Below are 18,698 nucleotides of genomic sequence, written 5' to 3' on the forward strand. Positions count from 1 at the left end.
CAACATAGATTTGCAGAATAATTAGAACTCTATCAAGTAAGGGTACATCTATTTCATGGAAGAAATATGTGGCTTCTGTAGCCCCAGGAAGTGGTTGTCATATCACTTCATGACATACTAAGAACCTAGAGCTAGCCCTGGCGGGCATGTCCCACCTCCTTATGTGGTCTGCAGAGCCTCTGTAGAACATGCCTGCAGAATCTCTGTAGAATGGACAAAGAAACGAACATGGAGGCTTTTTGAAGAGTATGAAATATGATTGGAAATTCAACAAAAGTAGAGAGCATTAAAGAAACAACACCCAGAACTGAATCAAGGCTGCCTGGCAGAAAACTGCTGCACTGCGTAGAAATGCTCTCTAAAGATAAAACAGAATGCTCAAGAAGGGTGGCACTGAAATTTCCACTTGGTGTTTAAGATCAGTGTGAGGGCACTCAGAACTAACTTCTTCCTCTGTGGATTCATTTCTCAGACTGTCTAAATAAATGTCATTTTTTGTTGTTGTGCGCCTTTGATATTGCAGTGGAAAAAGTGGCTGTAATCTGTAGATTTCTGGATATTCACTCAGTGACCAAAAACCACCTACTGAAATACTCCCTGGCACACGCCTTCTGCTGCTTCCTGACAGCTGTGGAGGACGTCAACCCAGCTGTGGCTACGAGGGCTGGGCTCCTGCTTGACACCATAAAGAGGCCAGCACTGCAGGTGATGTTCCTGCCCTGTGATGGGCATTGTCTGCTCCGCAAATGGTGCTCTGCTCTTCTGTACCAACTCACTGAGTCATTTGTCACATAACACACACAAAATGCTGCTGCTGCTGATAACACCAGAAATTTTCTTTTTCTGCTCGGAGAAGGACTTTGAGAGATATTTACTCATTGGTGACAACTTTACTTCTTAATATAATATCAATACAGCTTCATAATAACTACTTTATTCTATCCTTGTATGGCACATTATCCTTTCTTAAGTGATATCCTGTATTTTTTCCCTTTGATTCTTATAAACCCCTGTGATAACTGAAAGATAGACTAGTCATTTTGGCCATTGAATCCAGGGAATGAACCTGAGGTCACTGTCCTGGGTCATAACTGTAGACTTCTTGATTGCCATGAAGCTTTGCAACTTAACATTTCACATTTTGTGTGCTAACAATCTGTGCGCTGTGTATTTTTCCACATTCTGTACTATTAAAAGTTTCAGTGCTGTATTCCTGCATGTCCCTCTCCAAATTCTCAAAGAACATGTGTCTAACGAAGTCTTTGCTAATCTCAGCTTCCAATTTCAACACTGGAAATTTTTAAATTGGGAACAACATTCCAGAACCACAACATATTAACAGACCTCTTGTTTTGTTTGTTGATTCTTTCTTTTCAGTTTTTGTCCCCATGCTGCTATCATTCCTGCCAGATGCAATATTGTATGATTTTTTTGTATGTGGCAGACTTTTTAACTAGGCTGGTTTATTTTCTACCATTCAACTGACTCCAGGGTGGGAAGAAGTGAACAATGAAAGTGTTAGTCGCTCAGTCATGTCCGACTTTTTGCAACCCCATGAACTGCAGATTGCTAGGCTCCTCTGACCATGGGATTTTCCAGACAAGAATACTGGAGTGGGTTGCCATTTCCTTCTCCAGGGCTCTTCCTGGTCCAGGGATCAAACCCAGGTGTCCTGCATTGCAGGGAGACTCCTTGCCACCTGAACTACCTGGGAAGCCCCAGGGTGGGAAGTTCTTTTCATTAAAGCTAGATGCTAAGAGAAATCAGATGAACGATAATATAGATCAGAGCAAAATCAGAGAAGGTAAATATGCTGCTGAAAGGAAATGCCGCAAATTAACGTCAGAGAGACATGAAAAATGAGACCTGGAGAGAATTGTTTATCCTATTTGGCACCTTTATTTTATACTTGAAGAAATGAAGTCTCAGAGAGATAATGTGGCTTTTCAAAGAACACAGAGTGAATTCAGGGGAGAACCAAGTTTAGACCCTCCAAAGTCCTGTTCTGCTGTTTTTCCACATTGGCATATTGTTATTAAAAGTAATGATAATGGGAAGAACCAAAATTTGTGAAACATGTATTGTATTTCCAGGGCAATGTATTAAAAGTGTTTCATCATGCATTACCTCATTTAATCCTCACAATAACCTCTTGTGTATTCCAAATTTACAGATAGAGAAGTTCAGAGTTAGGTTAAGTAACTTTTTCAGTGTTACATGGCTAGTAAGTGGAAGTGTATCTTCTTTTTGGTAGGAGAAAAAAGTGTGAGAGAGGAGTTTCTCCTAATCATTGAATATTCCTTAAATTTTAACTTAGAAATTTGAGCTACATGTATATTATTGATTTTTTCTGATACATTGTATAATAACCACTTAATCCATATACCCTCAAACCAATTTTTTTTTAATGCCTGTAGTGTCTATTAGAGAACCATACTTCCAAAACTACATTTTAGAATACACATAGACAGTAGACAGTGAAAGTCACTCATAGTGTTGAGTATTGGGAGTAAGTGGTTATTATACAATGTATCAGAAAAATCAGTAATATACATGTAGCTCAGATTTCTGAGTCAAAATTCAAGAGATATTCAATGATTAGAAGAAACTTCTCTCCCACATTTTTCCCCTACCAAAAATACAATCCAAGAAGATTTCAATTGAATCCTTCTCCATTATAAGTATGTATTGAGGAGGCTGCCTTATTTCGCTTTGCTTAGTGTATGTACATCTGACTTTCTCTTAACCTTTTCTCCAGGGTCTGTGTCTTTGTCTTGACTTCCAGTTTGATACTGTGGTTAAAGATCGACCCACAATATTGAGCAAGCTTTTACTCTTACATTTCCTCAAGCAAGATATTCCTGCTTTGAGTTGGGAGTTCTTTGTCAACAGATTTGAAACGCTTTCTTTGGAAGCTCAGCTACATTTGGATTGTAACAAAGAATTTCCTTTTCCTACAAGTAAGCAAAACAAAGAACTTGCTTTAAAAGTCAGTTCCTATTCCTGTGCTTGCTGGATAAGCTGGATTCTCTGCATGTAGTTTCACTTCCCATTATGGAAGCTACCTTGACTTCATGTATTCAGTTCATCAAATGTTTATTGAATATCTACTGTGGCAGGTTAAATATTTTCTGGCACTTCAACATCAAAATTCTCATTTGAGGACCAATGAGAACCATTTGTGACTCTGTGTTCCTTAAATATTATTCAATCATCTTGTTTATGTTTGTGAGCAACTTTGTGAGATTTATTTGTACTTTAAATTTACACTTCCTTGCTTAGTAATTAGTTACCTGCAGCTCTAAATAGATGGAGGAAAGACTTTGGCCGCTCGACTATTTATCCAGTGATAACAAAATTAGATAATTTAACCTTACAATTTAAACAGAAAAATGATAAGTGATAGTTGAAACAGGTAATAGTTACATTTTTTAAAATATAAATCTTTTCATAGAGGGAGACAGATGAATGAAAAGTGTATCCATGGAAATGATTTTTAATATTGAAAATATACATGGATTGTTTCAGAATAGGTGTATATAACTTAGCTAGTTAAGGAAAATGATCACCTCTAATTCCTTTTGCAAAGCTATCACTGCTGTGAGGACCAATGTCGCTAACCTCAGTGATGCTGCGTTGTGGAAGATCAAGAGGGCTCGTTTTGCAAGGAACCGCCAGAAAAGCGTGCGTTCCCTCCGAGACAGCGTGAAAGGACCCGCGGAATCCAAGAGGGCGCTCTCCCTCCCCGAGACCCTAACCTCCAAAATCCGTTGAGTATCTTCTTCCATCCTTCCTTTAAATCTGTTTGATGTCTTTCTGAGGCTGACCTGTCTTGTTGAATGTTCACAGAGAGTAATGTACTTAGCAAACTGAGCTCCTTCAGTTGCATTGAACTTCACGTTCCCCTAGAAGGTCCCCCCAGGTGTATCAGTGCCCTGGATGGCTTTTCCCAGCTGCTGGTAAGCAAAGCCCTGATCCAGCAGTGGATTGTTTAGAGACGTAGAAGGCAGCAAATCCACTGATGCATGGCATGAAATGCAGAAAAGCATTTGTTCCTGAGTCCTAGAATATGAAGGTTTCCACCACTAGTATCGCAACCTAAGAGCTTCCTGGATGAAACTCTGACCAGACCCACGGCAACTAAGAGAGTGGAAATTTGGAACGCATGACAAAGGCAGCCAGCAGACTCCCAGAAAAGCAATAATAATGGTGTTTTCAAAAAAAGATAAAATCAGGCTGAGGAGAAGTTGAATTTCTGCCCAATTTCACCAGATAATTTATAAATAAAAATAAGCATCATTGCCATCTAAAAAAAAAAGACCATATATTATTGTTTTCCAAAGGTCTTTCTTTATACAGCAGTTTTAAAGAAGACAAAAATTATCAAATAACTAGATGAACTGTAACGATTAGCAATGGCTCACAAATGACAAATAATTAAAAATCATAACTGTCATCATATTAGTGAATGAGTGTATTAAACGTAACATTGATGAAGTGATTTAATTTTTAAATAACTGTCGTGAAGTTAATAGCACCATAAAACATATTTTTTTATCCTGTCAGAAGCTGAAATGTTCGCTTTTTCATTGGCATTTCTTAGAAGACAGCTTTATGTGACATAACCATTTTTAATCATAAATATGATTTTATTTTGTTTATTGCATTTTCTCTATTTTATGACAAGCTATGGAAATGTGGTATTTTGAACTTTGGAAGAGTCATTGAAAGCCCTTTAAGCAATCAATAACTCAGCTTTTCAGGGAGCAAAGATAATAAGAGATGGCCATTTAAGAATAACCTCTAGCAGTATCAGGACCAGGTGAAACTGCATCAGATCCTAGAAAGCAGTACTTAAATAAATTACAATTTCTATATGAATTTCCCAGCTCTTTTATTTAATCAGTTTGGGACCTGAAGTTTATTTATTGATATTTCTTGTTCATTGATTCACATGACAATTTTTGAAGGATAAGAGCTGAAGTCACACTGAAGGATGTTCTTTAGATTCAAAGAAAACCACAAAACTTTTAGGACGTAAACCTCTTGTCTGTGATGTTAATTACAAATAAGAAAGCAAAACTTGCTCCTGCTATCCAATGCAGGTAGTGCTGAGTATGTTTTCTAGGCTCAAGTTGTTTTTAATGCTTATTTAAATAGAGTTGTTGTTGATTTTTAAGCTGTGAGGTTGACCAGGCATGAGCAGTCTGCTCCAGCTCTCGGTGGGACACCCGAACAGACGCCAGGTGGGTACTTCTGACGTTGAAGGGCCGTGTGCAAGTGTCTATCACAGGTGGAGAAGGTAAAAAATGAGGTGTCTCTAACTGGACCTGATTGATGTAATTATGATTGGAAAGCTCCAAGGGTTTCACCCCACATGCTCAAGTGTGTGAGTCCCTGACATGGCAATTCTTTCAATTTTCAAATTGGCAGATGACTTTTAATCCTGTTAACTTATGGTCCAGTAAGAAGCATCCTGTTACCCAAGTGTGCACTTTCTCCCCCGAGAGCCACTATGAACAGAACGATGCATAGCACTTATATTTGTATGTGTTTTTACACATAGAAATATTACTTTCATATATATCTGCTCTAGGAAAAACATTTCATTTACATTTTAAAAGGTTATACATTTAAGCCACCATCATTCACTCATCCCCTTAGCCATTTCTGATTCTTTGCAACTCTCACATGCATTTCTGTCTCTCAGAGAAAGGAGGATTTCCATTCTTTAGAGGATCATATTCAGCTTGGTAGAGGGTAACTATCCTTTGATATTTTGATAGATTAGTTTATCATAAAGTATCTTTAGGGTTGAAGGGATGCCGGCAAAGCTACTACAGACCGAATGTTATCTACACACTTAATGCTGTGCTTGTTGGGAAAATTGTGGAGATTCTGAATACCTGCCTATTTGTCCAAAACAAACCTGGTTAACTGCCACCTATGTATCATGCTATACAATGTCTGGTTTTTCATCTAAGAATAGTTTTAAAATACACTTTTCAGAATGGTTCCGATACTCTCAGAAGGAAAATTTCAAGTAAGGAGACATTCAAAAATGTGTTCTAAAGGGACTTCCCTGGTGATCTAGTGGTTAAGAAACCACCTGACAATGCAGGGGACATGGGTTTGATCTCTGGTCTGGAGAGATCCCACGTGTGGCGATCTGTGTGCCGCAACTCCTGAAGCCCGTGCATTCTAGAGCCGGGGCTAACGCAGCGCAAGGAGCTGCCACAATGAGAAGCCTGCATGTCACAGTGAAGAGTAGCCCCCGCTCTCTGCAACTAGAGAAAGCCCTTGCCTAGCAATGAAGACCCATTGCAGCCAAAAAATAAATAAATAAATTTATTAAAAAAATAATCTGCTAGAAAGAATCAGTGAGGGGTGGGAGAGGAGGAGAAGGGAGAGTGCCCCTAATATTAGGAATGCAAATGGCAGATGTTCGACAAAGTGTATTTTCTCTTTTAAAACTCATGAGATAAAAGGGACAGCAGACACATCTCAGACTCCCTCTACTTTGTTTTTTTGTTTTGTTTTGGGCTGTGTGGGTCTTCATTGCAGTGCATGGGCTGTTCGTTGTAGAGCACGGGCTTTAGAGCGCGCAGGCTCTTTAGCTGAGGCGCTCCGGCTCAATTGCCCCACAATATGTGGGATCTTTTTTCCCTGACCGTGGATCGAACCCTCATCCCCTGCATTGGAAGGCAAATTCTTAATCACTGGACCACCGGGGAAGTCCCCCTCTCTCTACTTTGTTTTGAGCATCACTCAGGCCTCAACTGTGCTGAGGTTTTTTTTTTTTTTAATTTAAAGAATAAAAGTAAGAATTTCTGACCCTGTGTGTCATTAAAAATATGAAAATCATCCATTTCCTCTTCAGTTAAGTCTTTTTGAGATTGGTTCTTATGGAATTTCATAAATTATCTTTTTCTCACCATATCTTTTCATCTTAAGGCTTAACTGAAAAGTTAGTCTTTATTTTTACCCATTTAAACAATCCTATCTGGAGAAGGAAATGGCAAACCACTCCAGTATTCTTGCCTAGAGAGTCCGGTGGACAGAGGAGCCTGGTGGGCTGCTGTCTATAGGGTTGTACAGAGTCAGACACGACTGAAGCGACTTAGCATGCATGCATGCAAACAATCCTATCATAGGAGTCCTCTCACATGTCTTTGGAAAAACGTAAACATATGTATCTTGAATTTAAGAAAAGCTTTTAGGTGTCTAATTGTCCCACCAAAAGTGATCAGATGGAAAAAGGGCAGATGACAGCATTGTTTAAATTAAATAAAAAGCTGAAGCTTCTAGAGAGGTAATTATATGACACCACCATAAGCAAACCTTGCTTAGATTTGGAGACAGATGGCTTAGCTTTTAAGGCAGTTTCAAACTAGTTTTTCATTTTTGCATTATTATTTACTGAACACTGAGTGTTTTACTTTGGAAGCAAAAACACGCCAGGATAATCATAAAATTGCACAGGGTGGTTTAAGATAGTAATTAAATAGAAACCAGAGACCTTGCTGTTTAAGGAACATACTTTTGTTTGGAAGAAGTAATGAGCTTCTCTGTGTAAGACCTCTTATTGATTAGGCCCGAAATAAGGCAGATGTCCTTTAATTATGCAGCAAGACTTAATTTTAGTTGATGTTTAGGTCGAAACTTTTGGCACTGGATATACAGTTTATGACTCTCTGATCTTAGCCTTTATATATTGCCCATAGCAAATTTTGCCACAGAAACGTGCTTGTAGAGAGGGGAAATTCTGCAAGGCTACCAAAGAGTTGTGCTACTTTGTTGACTTTTTTTTGTGAGTTAATAATCTGTGTATTTTTAATTTTATTTTTAATTGGAGGATAATTGCTTTAGAAATTTGTATTGGTTTTTGCTGTACAATAACATGAGTCAGTCATTAAGTATATATATATTTATCTCAAAGACCTCTGTGCATATAAGTAAAATTCATAGACTGTCATAGCTGAAACATGTTAACAATCTCATTTTCCAGAAGAGGAAACTGAGGCTTCCAGAAAGGAACAAGTTTCACAAGTTTGTTGATGACAGATCTGGATCTCAAGCCCACATGTCTTTATCTGTCTTGCAAGACATGTATGGTAGTGCTAGGAGGAAGGAGCTCAGCACCTTCATTTAATCCTAACTGTTGAAATACACAATTTCACCTGCTAATCAGAAGTTGGTATAATTATAAATTATATATAAGCTGTTTTTTCACTGATGCTTTGAGAATCAGGAATTCTTTGTTTTTGGTGATTCAGAACACCTTTTGAATAGTAATTGAATATAATGCAGCAGTTACCATAGGTTATAATTGGATAATACTGAAATGGTATCAACCCCATGGGAAACTTAACTATATCTTGTTCTCATCCCCTAGAATGAGTAATTAAATGATAGTGGGTATATAATGTTAATAATAAAAACCGCAAGAACATTTATATATGTAGCGTACCTCTTTATTAAGAGTGTTTTTAATGCAAATTATCTAATTCAAATTTCACAACAATTCTGCATATGCATAAAGTATTTTTTCCACTTTATATACAGACAGGAAAACTGAGGTCATGCGGGCCTAAGCAATTCTGCTTGCCTGATTTGCTCAAGGTCACATGCAACTAATTAGTTAGAGACAAGTCTGGGAGACTTGATCTGCTTTTCTTTCCACTATAGCTACCTCTCAATGAGTTCGTCTAAGAGTATTCCTGTCTTAGGGGACATGAGGACACCACTCTTGTCAGAGAGCGGACCTGGGCATTCAGGCCCACTATAGTGTAATATAAGCCCATGGGTGTCCAGACCAAAGGATCTTCCTGAATAAGATTTACAAATTGGTCTAAAGAGCCAATCTAATCCCTAAAGGGACATGAATACTTTCAATTCTACTCCAACCTAAAGAGAAATCTTAAGATCTCTTGGTCTGAATTTATAGCAACAAGAGAATGTACTTAATACTGGGTATCATAAGTAAAACTCTCTTGCATTCCTGCCTCCCTCTTAGTGTTTAGCCTAGAATTCCAACTAACTTCTCTTGAGGCTCTTTCTTTTTATTCTAGAGGTGGTTAACAGTTCATGTTTTCACCAACTTGCAAAATTGGGATCTTCCTGACCCAGGGATCAAACCCGGGTCTCTTGCCTTAGAATTTAATTGTTTATATAGGAATGCCCTTGTCTGAAATGATAGTTTTGGAAATGAGAGTTTCTATTGAACAAAGCACTTGCTGTACTAGGAGGAATGTAAAGATACATCAGAAATTTTTACACTGTCCACTTGCATATAGTCAAGTAAGAGATAAAGTATGAACATAAGTGAACTCTCATCTTCAGAGAAAGTGATGGTACTACAGGTTCATTCATGTCAACTGCAGTGGGAGGAAAGCTGGATGCAACAGGGAAGGTCTTGTGGACAGGTGACTTCTCAGTCAGGCTGAGGCAGGTGGGTAGGAGGTAAATCATGGTGATAGATGTGGGGTAGAGGCAGGGATGGGAAGCACATGAGGCTTTGCAGTTAGCATCTGGCCCCATCTTTCCAGCCCTTCTGTGGCTTTGTGTGTACACAACAGAACTGCTGTGAACGAAGCCTCAAGTCAAATGAATGAGCTAGGGAGATCAGTGAGGTAGTGTAGTTAGAACTACCAACATAGTGCAGACTCATTTATAGTGCTCACTCGCTGGTTTCTCTGGACCAAATGCAGAGTAAGCTCATGGAAACCTCCTTCCACTACCTAATTGTCACTTGTTGGCTTGTCACTTGTTGGAGGGGTCAGTGAGTTGACTTCCACAGAGGAATGTTCTCTATTTCCTTACCTACTTCTTTGCTGTTTGGGGACTTCATCCATTTTTTTCCCACGTAGAAAAGATCGGAAATATTTACTTAAATTCAGGGCACTTAAACATTTACAAGTAATGAACATCTACTATATGTCAATCACTGCCCCCTATTCTTTGAGAGGTGTAAAATTTGGATAAGACATAGGACTTGCCTTTGAGGAGTCTTTATTCTTCCCTTCTTTTTTGTGTTTAGAGATTTATAGAATTTAGGGAATCACAATTGCTGAGAGGAGGATGGGTATATAATAAGAAGGGCTCCTGGGGGCCAATTCATGGGATAAAATTGGGGGTGGGGGTGGAGGGCCACCTTGCAAGGTGAATAGAGCACCATGAGAGAAGGCACCAAGGTACAAAAGACTGGCTCCATTCTGAGATCCAGAAGCAGCCCAGTGTTTATATAAGGATGCTGAGCTTCTGGGATGGAGCAGTAGGAGATGTCTGGAAAAGCAGATCCTGATCCTGCCTGGTTTCAGATCTTCTAAATAAATAAAATTGTATTCTACTGTGGCATTTCAATCAGTTGTGCCACTGTGTGGACAGATTGTGATGGACCCAGTCCATGTTAAAGTTAGGCTAGGAATCATTCTGCCTCCACGACAATAAAATGTTTACATTTATCCAACCAGTCCATTGAAAGGAGATCAGCCTGGGATTTCTTTGGAAGGAATGATGCTAAAGCTGAAACTCCAGTACTTTGGCCACCTCATGTGAAGAGTTGACTCATTGGAAAAGACTCTGATGCTGGGAGGGATTGGGGGCAGGAGGAGAAGGGGACAACAGAGAATGAGATGGCTGGATGGCATCACCAACTCGATGGACGTGAGTCTGAGTGAACTCTGGGAGTTGGTGATGGACAGGGAGGCCTGGCGTGCTGCAATTCATGGGGTTGCAAAGAGTCGGACATGACTGAGCGACTGAACTGAACTGAAACCAGTAATATTGTCTTTATCAATAAACAAAGTTTCAGCTTTCTGAACCTCATTTTTCTTAGGGGTTTGATTAAGGTAATTTTTCTTAATGAAGAGTGGTGCCAATCACATTCTTACAGTCCTTTAAAAGAAAGACAGTATACAAAGTACAGACTTTCAAAGTCCTCACTTGGAGGAGTGAATTATTGGAATTAAAAGAGATTTTTTTTCACTTTATGAGAAAGGTTCCATTAACCATTTCTTTTGTCAATACACTTAATGGGTTGTTAAAGATCACTCATTGCTCAGGGAAAGCAAAAAGTCACAACCTTAAAGCTAAGCACTGCAGATCAATGAAGATCAATCTAAACTGAAGATAGGGCCTTTGTGAAATGACACCTAGTCACTGGGAAAATATGATTTGATTCGAAACGTTAAGGTGACACACTTTGAAAATGATTATCTACTTGTGGTGGGGTGAAGAGATTTGAAATATTTAAAGTTGAAGTCTGATGGTTTATTTTGTATATTTGAGGTGATAGAAGGAAATGGGGAGCCCATGTCCTAGCTGAGCCTGGTCTGGAGCTCCCTTTCTTCTGTTTGAATTCCCTGGACTCTCAGGGCTAGACAGCAAAGGTGCATCTCCTTCTTGAATGCTCCTCAGTTCTATTTTTAACTTTGGGGCTTTGGAGTCTAGCCAGTCTGGACTTGGAGGTGACCGAGCAGAACTGAGTGATCTCATACTCTCCTAAACCTTGCCCCCCAGAGCTAAGATGAACTGAGGAATGAAGTTATAGAATCATAATAGCCGTCACTTGCTGCTACAATGGCATTGAACCCTACAGGGAACCTAGATTCTCACATTTGTCAGGCTTTTGGCCAAAACTTGCCCGAAGCAATAACCTCCTTCTAGTTGTAAAGTAATAATACTCTGAAGGAAAAAAAAATCAAGATTGAATATTTTTCAGTACTGAAAAGATAGTTCTCTAAACTTTTAAAATGACGATTTGGTCTGAACTTCTATTTCAAACATTTAATTATAATATACATCAGTGCTTTATATTTATGACCTTTCATGAAATAGGATGTTCCATATGAATTGATTTTTTTTTCTGGTGGCTCATGCCTGCCTAATAAATAATGATATTAATAACTGACTGACTATTCCTGCATGTGAAACAGCATCATAAACAAATCTTTAGGTTTTATTTGAATACTTTTTTGATAAAAAAAAAGTCTCTTACGTACACTGCACATATTTATTCCTTCATGAACAGACTATGAGACAGAAAATGTTGTTAATGTCCAAGGGTTACAGTGAAGTTTGTTAGGTGATTTCCCCTGTATTAGACGTTCTTAGACTTAGTTGATTCTGTGACCTTTTCACTCATTGCCAAGATCCCATCTTAAGGTATCACTTTTGAGCAGATCAACATTCTTCTGATCATCTGGGGAAGACTAGACAACCAAGCATATAAACTGTGCTATGTGCAGTTTCAAACGAGTAAATTTGGAATTTGACATTACCTGCATATCACTACCTCGGAGAAAGTGTTTCGGCTCCAGACAACTAATTTCTGTGGTCCCCAGAACACATTCCTTCTGTCTTGTTTCTCTTGGTTTGTCCTGGAAGACAGATTTTTGACAGATTAATTGAGGAATTAAAGAATATGACTGACTACCTAGCTCTTTGTTGTAGCCTGCATGCTCTAATTTAAATGGATAGAATCTAAGTTTGCTGTATAATGATCTGTAACCAAAGCTTGTCATCATTTAGAATGTTTTCTCTCAGAATGAGAGATGAGAATGATGTGTGCTGATCTAACCCACCAGGCAAAAGCTTTGTTTCCAATTCAGAAATTCTCATGTCAAAGGAAGGAGAAGAATGCAGAGGGTATTTTGAATAAGGCCCCAAATATAAATATAGGAGAGCAAATCTCATTTTTCCTTCCCTCAAAGTCCTAAACTAAAGAGCAGAAAACAAGGGGAGACAGGGTATAATTTCTGACTTTGAGGAATAACTGAGAAAGTCCATGTCAGGGACCTGTTCAGATGTGATTATTTGTTAGTAAGTAAAAGTAAGTTAAGGGCTAAGGTATTTTTTCTTTGCATGTGAACTTTCAGCTCACCTTCATGTGGCGTTTTTCTGTTTTTAAAAGTTCATGCTTCTTTCTTTCTGTCTGTGCCCTCCCACCCCTTGTGCGTTTCTCATTACATACAGCAGGGCTTATAATTTGCTATTTCTAATTTTGAATGTATAATTCAAAGAGTACACACTGCTGTTATCTCAGGATTTGGAGAAGGAAACTTTTTTTTGCCTCAGCTGAGTTTTGAACATAACTGAATTGAGATAATAATTTAAACAAAGTAACCCAATGGATGTTTTAGTTGCTCAGCAGATTTGATGAATATTATTTTGTGGTTATTCTTACCTATTTATTTTACAAAGCTGGAGGAAAATGTCTCTTTATTAAGGTAAAACTTTGCCAAGGTTTTTAAAAGTTCTCGAAATGCAAATTGTATGTAGATATTTGTCTTGCTGTTTGAAGATAACTTTGCTTTCTAGTGCCGTGTTTTTATTTGCATTCCCTTATTCTTCCCAGGTGGCACTAGTGGTAAAGAACCTGCCTGCCAAAGCAGGAGATATTAAGAGACCCAGGGTTCGATCCCTGGGTGGGGAAGATCCCCTCGAGGAGGGCATGGCAACCCACTCCAGCATTCTTGCCTGGAGAATCCCATGGACAGAGGAGCCTGGTGGGCTACAGTCCATGGGATCACATAGAGTCCAACACGACTGAAGCGACTTATCACACATGCATTCTTCCCAAATTGGTTGTTGATGCAACAACATAACTTCCATCCTGGGAGCAGTGCTTTGCTTAGTAGGCCATATTGTATCTGAGTTTGTCTAGAACAGACCTTTAAATATTTAGAAGCAGCAGATAAAGTGGTGCTTTATAGATAAGTGAAATTTGACTGTAAACTTACTTGTGGGGGAGCCACCCACTGATGGCCTTTCTTGTACTGACAGGACAACAGTCTCCTGAGAATGACAACACCATCAAGGACCTGCTCCCCGAAGATGCTGGAATCGACCACCAGACAGTGCACCAGCTGATTACAGTGCTCATGAAGTTCATGGCCAAGGATGAGAGCAGCGCCGAGTCAGACATCAGCAGCGCCAAAGCCTTCAACACGGTCAAACGGCACCTGTACGTCTTACTCGGCTATGACCAGCAGGAAGGTTGCTTCATGATTGCACCTCAAAAAATGCGCCTGTCAACTTGCTTTAATGCATTTATTGCAGGAATTGCCCAGGTAAGTGGAAGCTTTCATGAGTCATGCCATTAGGCTTTTAGTACAAACGAATCATTAAATTCCATTTAGCCAACATTGGTTGAGTGTAAAGTTTTGCACAAGTTAACTTTATTGTGTTAGTCATTTGGTTGTATCTGACTCCTTTGTGACCCTGTGGGCTGTAGCCCTGCCAGGCTTCTCTGTCCATAGTAGCCATTTACTTCTCCAGGGGAATATTCCTGACCCAGGGATTGAACCTGTGTCTCCTGCATTGCACATGGATTCTTTACCTTCTGAACCACCACGGAAGCCTAGGGGTGTTTAGAAGACATCAGCAGCCTGATAACTTAGAGGGAGTTGGGGATTTATAGGGGGTGGGGAGGGGAGTATACATAAAACTTAGCACTTAAGAATTAAAAAAATATTATTTATTTATTCTTGGCTACATTGCTGTATGCAGGATTTCTCTAGTTGTGGTGAGCCAGGGCTGCTATTTGTTGCAGTGCACAGGTTTCTCATTTTGGTGGCCTCTCGTTGCGGGCACAGGCTCTAGAGCGTGGGCTCAGTAGTTGTGGCACATGGGCTTAGCCACTCCATGACTGCCGGCGACGGAATGAAACACCAACACTGCAGAGTGGTTTAAATCTTTATATTTTAACACTTGCTTCTTACAGCTGCTTTATTTTATATCCCTTGCACAACAACCTACAGGGCAAGCTGCCAAGCACTATGATTCAGAGACTATACAGTGTGTAGGCGCAGGGCGAGATAACCTTTACCTTGGCTTATTTACTGCAGCTAAGACTTTGTTTTGGGGAACTTCCTTATCAACTTAGAATCCGTTTTGTCCCAAGGTCTGTTCCTTTTGAGGAATCAGAGAAACATCCTTGTGTGCAAGCAATGTTCTTTTCCCATGGGAACAAACAGGATTTTTAGCTGAACATCTCGTTTGCAAGAATGCTCAGCCCTGGTTGACAGTCTCGTTTGCAAGCACTTCTCAATCTTCCTTAAACCTAGTTCCCTACACTGGGCAGAACATCTCGTTTGCAAGAATGTTCAGCCCTGGTTGAGAGTCTCGTTTGCAAGCACTTCTCAACCTTCTTTAAACCTAGTTCCCTACACATGACATGTGAGATCTTCCTGGGCCAGGGATCGAACCTGTGTCCCCTGCATTGGCAGACAGATTCTTAACCACTAGACCACCAGGAAGTCCAAAACTTAGCATTTCAGTCATTTTTCAAATGTAGTATTCAGTTGCAGTAAGTATATTCACATTCTTATGTAACCATCACCACTTTCATCTCTAAAACTTTTTCATCATCCTCAAGTGAAACTCTATCCATTAAATAGTAAAGGAGTGTGGAATTTTTGTTTGTAGGTTTTTTTTTTTTAATCCTTTCTCTTTTTTGGTTTCGAGTGGAGACTTGAGTTAATCATTCAACATACTTCATATCATATTATCATCATTGGCATTTTTCATGTTTCTTTGCTACTCCTAACTGCTGTGTTATATACCATGGTGTATATTTCTCATGATTTAACTATCCATTCCCAGTAATGGACACTCATATTGCTCCCAACTCCTCACGCTTTCACGCAGATCAGCAGTAACCATTCTGTATAGTCAAGTGCTAGTTGCTCAGTCGTGTCTGACTCTGCAACCCCATGGACTGTAGCCCACCAGGCTCCTCTGTCCATGGAATTCTCCAGGCAAAAATACTGGAATGGGTAGCCATTCCCTCCTCCAGGGGATCTTCCCGACCCAGGAATCGAACTGGGGTCTCCTGCATTGCAGGCAGATTCTTTACTGTCTGAGCTATCAGGGAAACCCCAACCATTCTGTACATGCAGCCTTATTCAACAATGTGAGAATTCTTTTGGAATATGAATCCAGGAATATAATTAATAGACCATCGGATATACATGGACTTCCCAGGTGGCTCAGAAGGTAAAGAATCTGTCTGAAATGCAGGAGACCCAGGCTCAATCCCTGGGCATCCCTCAGATGCTCTGGAGAAGGAAATGGCTACCCATTCCAGTAGTGTTGCCTGGAGAATCCCATGGACAGAGGAGTCTGGAGGGCTCCAGTCCATGGGTCACAAAGAGTCAGACATGACTGAGTGCCTTTCACACTTGAGATATAGATATATGCCTAATTTGACCAGTGCTACAAATCTAACTTTCCAAATGGCTGCCCTAATCTGCAAAGGGTGTAGAACTGGGGCTAGAGAGAAATGGATGTGAATTTCAGCTCTGCCACTGTTATTAAAACTGTTATGGCCTTAAGCATCCTTGCTTCATTGCTCATTGGTAATAGATTTTTGGGGGAAAGACTAGAGACAACATATTGAATATCACCTTCATCAGTGCCTGTCGCATGGAAAGAACTCATGATCGTAGCTGTTACCATTTAGCTCAAACAGATCGTTAATATAGTGAACACAGAGAAGCAATGTGGGAGCAATATGCGTGTCTCCTGCTGGTGCTGATAACTAGATGAATCATCACTAATACTCACCTGTCTGTGATAGAGACAGAAGACACCACTTCAAATAGCAAACTTCACTACCCTTCCTCCCTCACTTCTCTCTTTCTATATTCACATTATGTATATTTATTTTCAAACTATAAACAAAAAAATTAAAATGTAAATCTCCAGGAAACCCATGACAAAATAAGTTACTAACATTTTGGTATATGTTGATGGCTCCAGGTTTACATACCTTCCTATATACATGCACACATACATAGGTGTGTACATGTATAGTTAGCTTTCAATTTACCATCTGTGTGGCAGGGTGAAAATCTAGGCTGCCCTCCCCTGGCACATTCTGTAACTCATGTTTCAAGGTCATTAGTAGTAGTAGTGTTAGTCGCTCAGTCATGTCCGACTCTTTGTGACCCCATGGACTGTAGCCTGTTGGGTTCCTTTGTCCATGAAATTCTCCAGGTAAGAATACTGAGAGAGGCTAGCCATTCCCTTCTCCAGGGGAATTTCCCAACCCAGGGATTGAGCCCAGGCCTCCTGCATTGCAGGCAGATTCTTTACCATTTGAGCTACAGAGAAGCTCTAATAAAATCTATGTGATTTTTCCTGCTTCTGAATACATGTTGCTGAATTGCTCTTGTCCTCAACTATGTGTATATGTGCACATATTTTTTATAATAATGGGATCATTTATACATACTGATATACATATGTGCCTGAATGTGTACATGTATATGCATATATATGTATATATATATATACTTATGTCTGGGCTTCCCTGGTGGCTCAGTTGGTAAAGAATCTCCTGCAATGCAGGAGACCTGGGTTTGATCCCTGGTCAAAAAGATCCCCTGGAGAAGGAAATTGCAACTCACTCCAGTATACTTGCCTGGGAAATCCCATGTCTCTTTTAAGCCTAAAGTTTGTTATGAAGCTTGTATCATGTAAATAAATTTGTACAGTATTCCATTTAATGTCTATAGAGTATTCTGTTATTATATAAACAATCTTTTGTTTTACTAATTCCGTATTGTTGAATATGGAGGTCATTTGCAATTTGGAGTGGCTACAATGCTGGTTATCTTTATGCATACATCTGGAAATGCCTGATTTATTTCCTTAGGATATATTTAATTGCTATTTAGAGGCTATGTGCATTTCCTGCTTCTGAATATATGTTGCTAAATTGCTCTCCTGAAACATTTGAGACATACTCTTGCCAGTCGTGTCTGAGAATGCCTGTTTCCCCACATAATTACCAACTCTACATGCTTTCACTGATTCTAGGTAATAATTTAATATGACTTCCCAGGTGGCCTAGTGGTAAAGAATCTACCTGTGCGCTGGGTTGGGAAGATCCCCTGCAGGAGAGCATGGCAACCTGCTCCAGTATTCTTGCCTGGAAAATCCCATGGATGGAAGAGCCTGGCTGGCTACAGTTCATGGACTCTCAAAGAGTTGGACACGACTGAAGCAACTTAGCATGCACACAATAGTTTAATAGGACATTTTCAAAGAGGAAATTTATTTTCAGTATATAATTAAGTAGATAAATAATTAGACAAGTAGATAAAATGAAGTTACAAGTTTTTAAATTTCTTGTGAGATTGAACTTTTGTCCCTTTATGGATACTGGCCATTATTAATAATATTTTGTGAGATACATGTTAAATGTTTTGCTCATGTTTTGATGGTTCAAAGTTTTCCTTTTGGCTTATAAATGTTCTTTATGGTTTTCCTTTAGTTGTTAAATTTTTTTCCTGTTTCAGGTTATGGACTATAACATTAATTTGGGAAAACACCTTCTTCCCTTGGTGGTTCAGGTGCTCAAATACTGCTCTTGTCCTCAACTCCGGCATTATTTCCAACAGCCACCTCGTTGTTCCCTCTGGTCCCTAAAGCCTCACATCCGGCAGATGTGGTTGAAGGCCTTGCTTGTCATTCTTTACAAGGTGAGTTGCTGTAGTCAATCTTTTTTTGGGTGGAACAATTCCTTTAGAGAGAACATTTAAGAGATCTAAGCTCAAAATTTTGTAAGATAGTAATTTGACCTTTGGAAGATTCATGATGTACAATTAGGATTCAGAAGTGAAGAACTTTTGGAATGAAAATAGAAATGTAGACCATGCCAGTATATACTCTAAAATGTTTAAAGCCAA

The 18,698-nt window shown here is 39.4% G+C and overlaps 1 protein-coding gene across 3 annotated transcripts in view; it reads left to right on the forward strand.

The window, feature by feature from the left end:
- UNC79 (unc-79 homolog (C. elegans)) overlaps window positions 1–18,698 on the forward strand; it is a 275,479-nt gene that overhangs the window by 168,997 nt on the left and 87,784 nt on the right. For 2 of the 3 annotated variants that reach the window (XM_018066542.1, XM_018066544.1), the window contains exons 22-26: window positions 524–705; window positions 2,759–2,960; window positions 3,590–3,769; window positions 13,786–14,072; window positions 18,309–18,491. In XM_018066542.1, coding sequence (XP_017922031.1) covers window positions 524–705; window positions 2,759–2,960; window positions 3,590–3,769; window positions 13,786–14,072; window positions 18,309–18,491 — 1,034 coding nt within the window. Of the gene's footprint in view, window positions 1–523; window positions 706–2,758; window positions 2,961–3,589; window positions 3,770–5,180; window positions 5,247–13,785; window positions 14,073–18,308; window positions 18,492–18,698 lie in introns of all 3 variants that reach the window. The other variant, XM_018066543.1, reaches the window with a different exon arrangement.

The sequence above is a fragment of the Capra hircus genome, chromosome 21, assembly GCF_001704415.2.
Source record: "Capra hircus breed San Clemente chromosome 21, ASM170441v1, whole genome shotgun sequence".
In the NCBI taxonomy this organism is placed as follows: Eukaryota; Metazoa; Chordata; class Mammalia; order Artiodactyla; family Bovidae; genus Capra; species Capra hircus.